General features: G+C 59.7%; 1 protein-coding gene across 2 annotated transcripts; it reads left to right on the plus strand.

Moving 5' to 3' along the window:
- Window positions 1-15: 15 nt before the first annotated feature.
- On the plus strand, window positions 16-7,619 carry CHMP6 (charged multivesicular body protein 6). Of its 2 annotated transcripts, none has more exons than XM_024761067.1 (8): window positions 16-137; window positions 1,588-1,697; window positions 1,849-1,936; window positions 2,514-2,600; window positions 3,399-3,464; window positions 3,702-3,782; window positions 4,825-4,879; window positions 5,551-6,474. In XM_024761067.1, the coding sequence occupies exons 1-8, from the start codon at window positions 72-74 to the stop codon at window positions 5,604-5,606; spliced, it is 609 nt and encodes a 202-aa protein (XP_024616835.1). In that variant the 5' UTR covers window positions 16-71; the 3' UTR covers window positions 5,607-6,474. The 2 variants fall into 2 exon arrangements, with proteins under 2 accessions (XP_024616835.1, XP_024616836.1); XM_024761068.1 differs by lacking the exon at window positions 16-137 and adding an exon at window positions 909-1,211 and having other exon boundaries at window positions 5,551-7,619.
- The last annotated feature ends 617 nt before the right edge of the window (window positions 7,620-8,236 follow it).

The following is an 8,236-nucleotide window of genomic DNA, read 5'->3' on the forward strand; positions in this document are numbered from 1 at the left end:
CTACGGTGGCCGCGACGTGCGGAGCCGACCGGGCTGGGCGGCGGGGCGCGGGCCGGGCCGCGCCGGCCGCCATGGGCAACCTGTTCGGCCGTAAGAAGCAGCAGAGCCGGGTCACGGAGCAGGACAAGGCCATCCTGGTAAGACGCCGGGCCCCGCAGGCGGGTGGACGCGAGCCGAGGACACCTGGGCCGGGCGGGGAAACCGAGGCACGACGGCTACCGGCTGCGTTTCCGCTCTCGCCACGGGCTTCTGCCCCTCCGGCCGCCCAGCCCCACGCCGGGGCCGCAGTCCCGGAGCCCGTCTGGGGCGGTGAGCGGTGGGTTCCCAGCGAGTCTGAGCGAATCCAGTCGCTGCGGGTGTAGGCGGTCCCAGTGCGACGACTGAGCTGTGTCTCGGGTCCCGGGAGGCGGTGCCCGCGTTTCACTGTTTCCTGGTTGTACCTTGTCAGCGGGCAGGCTGGTCACGGGGTGGGAAGGCGGGCGCGTCTCACGGCAGCAGGGACAGGACGTGCGGCTGTCGCCGAGCCTGACCCACCGGCCATGGGTTGCGCTGGGGCAGACGGCCTCTAAAGAGAATGGAGCTGTGGAGGGAACTGGGGAGCGGCCGCTTGAGACAGACTGACCACGTCTACACTGGGGGCTAGTTTCTCACCATGTTGAGTTTTAAAGATGTGCACACCTTTGACCCAGTTAACTCACTCCCCATAACCGACCCTGAAGACATAATCTTCTATCTGAGAAGTGCCTTGTGCTTGCAGGTGCTCACTGTAGCGTTACCTGAAATGATGAAATCTGGAAGAAATGTAAATGGCTTAAAATAGGGAAGGAGAGACTAAGGTGTGTAAATGGCCTTGCATCCTTTTTGGGACACTGGGGTCCTAGGTGATTGGCACGGTCACGTGAACCTCTCACCTCAGTGCACCATCTGTTGTCCACTCGCGCATGGTGATAAGTGTCAAGAGCAGGGGAGCTGATGGCAAATGACTGAAGTCCACAGGGGAGTGAAGCTGGGAGGGAAGGCCCCAGTCTCCAGCCATGGCTGGGCTGGGATGGTGGCACTCGGGTGACTGTCACCAGCGACTTCTGCGTCGTCTCTTCACCTTGGAGGTGCTGGCCACACTCCCTGACCAGCGCTCACACTCCTCGCTGATGGCGATGCCCTGCCATGACGGCGATGCCGCGCCATGATGGCGATGCCGTGCCATGACGGCGGTGAGAGCATGCCCTCCACCCCGGTCCTGAGGACATTAGGGCTGGCTCTCTGTCTGGGGTGGGGGAGATTTGTAGGATATTGAGCTGCATCCCTGGCCTCCACCTCCTAGATGCCAGTGGCATCCCCAGTGTGACAGCCAGGGATGTCTCCAGATAGTGCCCCACTTGCCCTGGGGGGCAAACTTGTCCCCATGGAGAACTCAGTTTCAGAGAATGTGCTTCCATTGGTGACAGTTGGGGCAACCTGGCCTGTGGGGGGCCCTTCAGTGACCCCAGCAGCCTCTGTACTGGCTCTCCTGGACACCGGGTAGCCTGGTGAGTGTCCAGCGTGCCCTGAGGGGTCTTGGTGTCAACACAAGGCCTGCTTTCCCGGCAGCAACTGAAGCAGCAGCGGGATAAGCTGAAGCAGTACCAGAAGAGGATCACCCAGCAGCTGGAGCGGGAGCGGGAGATTGCCCGGCAGCTCCTGCGTGACGGCAGGAAGGAGTGAGTGGGGCTGGGGGCCGGTCTTCGGGAGATGGGTTCTGTCCCGCATCGGCCTAGAGCAGAGGTGGGGTAGGCCAGGAGGCTGGTCAGTGCCAGGCCAGGGCAGCTGATGGCCATGGCTGCTGGGTCACTGCTTGGGTTCCCTCTGCAGACGGGCCAAGCTGCTGCTCAAGAAGAAGCGATACCGGGAGCAGCTCCTGGACAAGACAGAAAACCAGATCACCAGCCTGGAGACCATGGTAGGCCTAGTAGGGGTTGGGGGGTGTGGGCCATGGACCATGTAGGCACCAGAGTCCCCTCAGAGGACTGAAACCTATCATTTTCCTCTCCTGGACCTCTCAGCCCACGGCTATGGAATGGGTCAGGCCTGGAGGTGGAGGAGAATCTTTGATGGGAGCCTGACCGTCTTAAGGGGCTGCAGCAGGTTGGCTCTTGCAGGATGGTGGCTGGGGGACTAGGCCACTTATGGGTGGTGGAGTGGGCGGGAGTCTGCTCCAGTGACTGAAGAGGTGTTGGGATCTGCAGGAGGCTCCCAAAATGATCCAGTTTCAGGACCCAGAGCTCTAGTTCTGCTGTTTTGCTAACAGAGCTGCTGGTTATAAGCAGTCTGCTTTGCGGTTCCTCCCACGCCCTCTCAGTTCTGCCCAAGTTTTGGTCAGGGCAGCGGGAAAGGATAGAAGGAGGAGGAAGGCAGAGACAGTTTGCTCTGAGGCCCAGCAGTCTTTGTCAGTGATAGTGTGATCCTAACTCCCTTCCATGGGTCTACATGAGGCGGCAGAGAAGGTGGGCCCCTGACCACATGGGTTTCTTCCTCAGGTCCAGAGTATTGAGTTCACCCAGATTGAAATGAAGGTGATCGAGGGGCTGCAGTTTGGAAATGAGTGTCTGAATAAGATGCACCAGGTAAGTCTTGCAGGACTGGGGAAAGAGAGGAAGGGTAGCCAGTGGAACAAGGAGAGGGTTAGTCCCTGAGGCCACACCTGCATGCAGGCCTTTGGGCATGAGGGAAAGCCAGTCACTACCAGGAGAGGGTGATGGGAGAGGGTGACAGTCTAGTGGTACAAAAAAAAATTGTACCGTTTCCAGAGATGCTAAAGTGACTAGGACAGTCTGGTTTTAGTGGAGGGGCGTGGTGGTGGTGAACTAATCTGGAGGACTTCCTGGAGGAGGTGAACACAGCTTCATTTCAAGAAACAGCACAGAGGTGGATGGTGAAAGGAGAGGTGAGGCGCAGAGATGGCGTGCCCCGGGCCCCACCCCGTCTCATTCCTGATGAGTGGATGGCAGTGGGGCTGGGCAGAGAGCTGAGGTTACACTGCCTTTCTGACTGTCCAATGTGGTGGTGACCAGTCAAGCAAAGGTGCCGCTTTGAACCCAAAAGAAATCAAGTCACCTGACCAGGGAAAAATTTTTATACTTCTGACTACCGCTAGGGTTGATTTGGGTGCCAGAAGGGCCAGCAGGAGTCTAAGGCGGTCAGTTGAGGCTTCTGAAAAGACTGTCTGACAGCTCCATGCCTCTGTGGACGGGCCCTGCCTGGGACAGAAATAACCAAAGATGTGTTATATCCCACTTGGCGTGGCTTCATTTAAACAGGAACAGAGGGGCTAGGCCGTGCGCCCTGCCAATGCAGGTGGCCTTCGTGTAGGGGGTTCTGTTACGTGCTTCACTGATAAGACTCAAAAACTTGTAACCGATCAGGTGATGTCCATAGAAGAGGTGGAGCGGATACTGGACGAGACGCAGGAGGCTGTGGAGTACCAGCGGGTAGGTGTTGCCGCACCACGGGGCCCGCCATCTGGCAGCCAGCGAGGACAGTGGCCAACTCGCTGAAAGTCCTTTGCCACCCTCGAGGGCCAGGCCTTCCCGCACCACATGGGGGCTGCCTTCCTTCTTTCGAGTGAGAGGAGCCTTAAGCTGGGGCTGTCTCCTTCCTCCACGAGGGCCTACCTTTCCCCCACCCCAGCCCAGCCATGTTCCTCACCTCTGTTCCTCCTTTTGCAGCAAATAGATGAGCTGTTGGCAGGAAGCTTCACTCAGGAGGACGAAGATGCCATCCTGGAGGAGCTGGACGCAATCACTCAGGTAACAGGACCCCCGGCACTGACACAGGCCCAGGTGTAGGGACCCCCCCCCCGCCAGGAGGACTCTGCTCACTGGCCTCGGCGAGCGACTGTGTCAGGTTTCACTTGAGCACACAGCCCTGGTTCTGCAGCTGGTTTTCTTCCCTAAAACAACTGGCATTTGTGCTAAACGGAGTCCCTTCTCCCCATCCACCTGGCTGACTGCAGGGCAGGACTGGCCTGGAAAGAACATTTTGCAGGTTGTCCACCCAGGTGTTGCAGGCCTCAGAGTGAACCAGGTGCCAGGACAGAGCAGAATGCCGACCCTCCTAGCTCCCTCAGCCCTTTCCTCCCCAGTGGGCAGTGTGTGGGTTTTAGATCAAATGGGGGCTTTTTCCCTCTTGTGGCCGGTCACTCGCTGTCACACACAGGGCCTCCATGTGTTGGCCCAGAGGCCTCTAACCAGCCAGCCATCACTTCAGGCCCTGAGTCTGTGTTTGCTCCCTGATGGAGGGCGTCTCCATCTCTGTGGGCCCCTGCCTAAGCAAGCCGAATTCACACCATGCCCACCAGCCTGTCACCCCCAGCCATAGACCAGGCCAGGCAAGCAGGTCCTTAGCACTGCTGCTCGCTGCCTGGGGGCCCTATGTGCACCTGCCTGCTGAATTACTTCCTCCCAAGGCCCGAGAGGTAGACCAGCACTCGCTGGAACAACAGGTGCACCCAGGTACCACCACCTGAGGCAGAGGCGCCACTGGGGCCCCTGACGTGCATGGGTGCCTGTTTCAAAGCCCTTGTCTCAGACTCAGAATGGAACTTTGGGTTGGGAGCCCCTCAGGCTCTGGGCCGTTGGAAGCAGCCACCTTTTGTGGTCACTGTGCCCCCGGTGATATGAGTTGCAGAGCTGCCGGAAGCCAGGAAGGATGCACCCTGGGCTTGCGTGCTGGAGGATTTGTGTCCTATTTAAATCCCGCTGAGAGCGGCTAAGTGAACAGGATGCTGTTCTCTCCAAGAAAAGGACAAGGTGATTGTGTCTCACAGCCTTTATCCTCTGTTTCTTGCAGGAACAGATAGAGCTGCCAGAGGTTCCTTCAGAGCCCCTTCCTGAAAAGATCCCAGGTACCCTCCTCGTTATGTCCTTTGGAGAACCGTGCGTTCTAGAGCAAAGCAAAATATCCTGGCCTCTGGGCCCTGCCCTTCCTGCCTGGTGAGGGTCGGGCCCCAACCCCTGCTTGGTGGGCGTGCTTGCTGGCACCAGCTCAGGCGGAGTGCGGGCCTCGCCCTGGGGTTGAGCCCAGGCTTCTGAGCAGTTTCGGTAACCTTGTAAGAGCCAGACCCCGTTCAGAGAGGCGAATCCCAAAGTTAGAGTCGGAAAAGGGCCAGTTGAGCTGTGCAGGCTCTTCTGGGTCCAGCCCAGGACCGGCCGTCCACTAAACGTCACTGGGACGACCTTCCCCGCGGCATCGCATAACACGCCTTCAGAAATTCTCTATCCGCCCGGACTCATCTTTCGCGATTCCTCCTTAGTTCTTTCTGCTCCCTTGCTGCTGCTTGGCCTCCTTTCTGGGGTCCGTGGGTTAGGGGTGCACGTCCTGAGTGCTTGTGCCCAGTGCCTGCTGTTTGTCATCCCTCCCGGCTTCTGTGTGTAACTCGCCTTTCTCAGAGCTGTGCCCGGTCTTCCCAGAGCGCGAAGCCCTGACCTGGCTCCTTGCTGCCTCTTGTCCTTTTCGGGAAGTTCCCGCCTCTGGGGTCTTCTGTACGCGACAGACATCTCTATGTTTCCTCCACAGAGAAAGTCCCCGTCAAGGCCAGGCCCCGACAGGCGGAAGTGGTGGCAGCCTCGTAACTTGTGTGGGACTCACGGGGATTCCAGAGGACTGGGGCCCACAGAGTTTGGGTGCGTGTCCGGCCCTGGCCGGGCTCCCAGGAGGCTGGCGCCGGGCCAGGTGGGCCGGGAGCTGACGGAGCAGCACAGCACACACAGGGCTCCTGATCAGGATGACTGCGGAGCATTTCCCTGGCGCTGCTGTCTTGCTCTCGTTTCTGGATTAAATGGCAACATTCAAACTCTCCAGCCAAACGCAGCTTCTGCAGCTGTGGTTCCCATGGGCCACGGCCAGGCCCAACGCTCCTGGTGCTGGTCACACCTCCCGTCCCGGGTCGCGCGGCTCCACGGGCCAGTGTCTCCGCCGCCCTGTCTTCTGTGGAAGGCACATCAGACCTGGCCTCCCCACCCTTCCCTTTCCCTTCTTCCTGCTGCTCCCATTAGCTGGCAGGGCTTTGGTTAAGGGGGCCCTCCCTTGGCCTGGCTCCCGGACGTGCCCAGTTTCCATGTAGACTTGGGGGTGGTAACCTCTCTGCTTCCGCCTCGGCGTCTGTGGGTGGTGGACCAGGAGGGGTGCATCCCTGCTGGATTTTGATGACTCTAGGAGGTCTGCCCACCCCATCACTCCTGGGGCCGTACAGAGGCCCAGTCCTGCTGACGGACATTCCAGGATAGCCGGCCGGTGTGGCTGCGGGTCCCCGAGCTGCCAGCTTCGAGCTGTTAGCAGCCAAGTGGAGACTGGGAAGGATGGAAGTGACTTCCCTAGTTCACAGTTCGTTTTGGAATTAGACAATCTCCCTGAGATTTCACTCCCAACAGGAAGACAAAGGGGACCCTCTTAGCCCCCCAGACAGGCCAGCCCCATATTAAAGTTGACACCCACACAGCCTGCTGCCTTGTGGACTGGGGTCCGTGGAAGGGCGGGTTGGTGTGGTTCCTCCCTCAGGTCTCTGGAACACAGTCCCTTGATCCTCCCGGGGCACTTGGCACCTGGCTGGTCAGTGCCATACAGGGGCTGGGGCCTCAGGAGCCAGTGAGGTTCTAGCCCTGCCCGGCTGTGGGTGGAAGGCAGTCACCTGTGGGCACCTGCCCGCAGCAAGGTGCAGGGCGGTACTCTGGCCCCACCTCCCTTAGAAGGGGTGCTGATGGTTTCTCATTTTTCAAGGGGTTTTGTGTGACTCCCGTGGCTGGTGGCTGGGAGGGCATGCAGTTTGGTGCCTCTGGGGTGTGGGGGTCTGGTTTGGAGTCCTGATGTCTAGGTAGGAAGCCAGATGCCCCAGGGAGCGAGCAGGCAACAGCAAGGACAGACAAGTGGGTGTCCCACCTGAGGGGGGCCTCCACACCCTCCGCCCAGAGGGTATGGTGGGCTGTGGCCAAGTTGCCAGGTCTGGAGTTCTTCAAGAGGAGCTAGAAACCCAGGCTTTCAGCGGACAGTCTTGCTTTGTGTGAAAGCACCCTTACCGGGTGCATGCACGCCTCAGCCAGGAGGGGGCTCTGTGCCAGCTGATTTGGGGGATTTTGCCAGAAGCCGACCTGGCTGCTGGGCCCCACCCCAGTCCTAGGGGCAGTTCTGATTGAGGAGGGGAAGGAGGTCCTGCCTCTCCTGCCTGTGAGTGACCCATCCCTCTGCAGCAGTGGGTCCCAGGCCGGGGGAGGGAGGGGCAGCCTCTCCAGACCCCACAAGCAGGGTGGACACCTCCCCTTTCCCTCTGCCTCCCAGGACCCAGAGCTTGGGGCGGCCTGGGAAGCTGCCCATGGCAGTGCCCTGCGTCGTCTCTTAAACGGTTTCACCACTGGGAGCTGTGTGGTGGGCTGTGGGGCACCAAACCCCTGGCCCTGGTGAGCGCTTGGAGAACCTGCTCACGGGTGTGTGTGGCCCAGCTCCCTGGGATACACCCGTTCCCAGGACGGGAAGGTCATGACCAGCCTCTTCCTGACCTGGGCAAGGGGTTCCTCGTGTGGAACAACCCAAGAGTTGGGGAGGGGAGCCTCATCCTCTCGCCGTCAACAAGTGAGATTTCACGTACCAACCAACATGCCTTTTTCTTTGTAAAAGTTCATCCCTGGACCTAGGGAGGCCGTACTCTGAATCCCAGCTGACCTAGAGCTGACTCCTGGGCTCCGGCCTTGGAGGTCACCTGGCTCATAGGCCCCCTGTGTGTGTGTTGGGGCAGGGGGAGCCCATGCAGCCAGGATGAGACTCACATCTTCCTGCCCAGCGCTGAGCCCCGGTCTTAAAATACCAGCTGTGTGCGCCTGACCTGACCTCCTAATCTGGGGGGCATAGAACTCATGACGATCACAAACCAGTCACGGTTAAGTACAAAATCTGGGAGCAGAGCTGGCATCCTGCCCAAGATCAGTGGGGGCCTAGTGGGGGGCTTGGAGGAAAAGGAGAGGCCGCAGTGAGCCGCCTGCAGACGGCCTGGTAGCAGCCGTGCCTGGTGGGTGAGAGGGGCGTAAGGGGGAGCCATGGGGGCCTTCTGACCACAGAGAGGACTTCCTGGGAAGCTGGCAAGCCTGGCATCTAGAAGGGATAGACCGGGACAGTAGAGAAAAGGATCCAGGGACCAGGACCGTTTGGCTGGAGGCACATTTGTGGTACAAGCAGCGTGGAAAGTAGAGAAGCAGGGGATGGGGATTTGGGGGAA

This window comes from Neophocaena asiaeorientalis, unplaced genomic scaffold (genome assembly GCF_003031525.2).
Source record: "Neophocaena asiaeorientalis asiaeorientalis breed wild unplaced genomic scaffold, Neophocaena_asiaeorientalis_V1.1 scaffold30, whole genome shotgun sequence".
Lineage (NCBI taxonomy): Eukaryota > Metazoa > Chordata > Mammalia > Artiodactyla > Phocoenidae > Neophocaena > Neophocaena asiaeorientalis.

Excerpts from the sequence above, each read along its gene's own strand:
- CHMP6 (XM_024761067.1), top strand. The coding sequence starts at position 72 with ATGGGCAACCTGTTCGGCCGTAAGAAGCAGCAGAGCCGGGTCACGGAG. Across the intron at positions 1,937-2,513 it reads TCACCAGCCTGGAGACCATG|GTCCAGAGTATTGAGTTCAC; the intron begins GTAGGCCTAGTA and ends TTTCTTCCTCAG. Across the intron at positions 3,465-3,701 it reads AGGCTGTGGAGTACCAGCGG|CAAATAGATGAGCTGTTGGC; the intron begins GTAGGTGTTGCC and ends CTCCTTTTGCAG.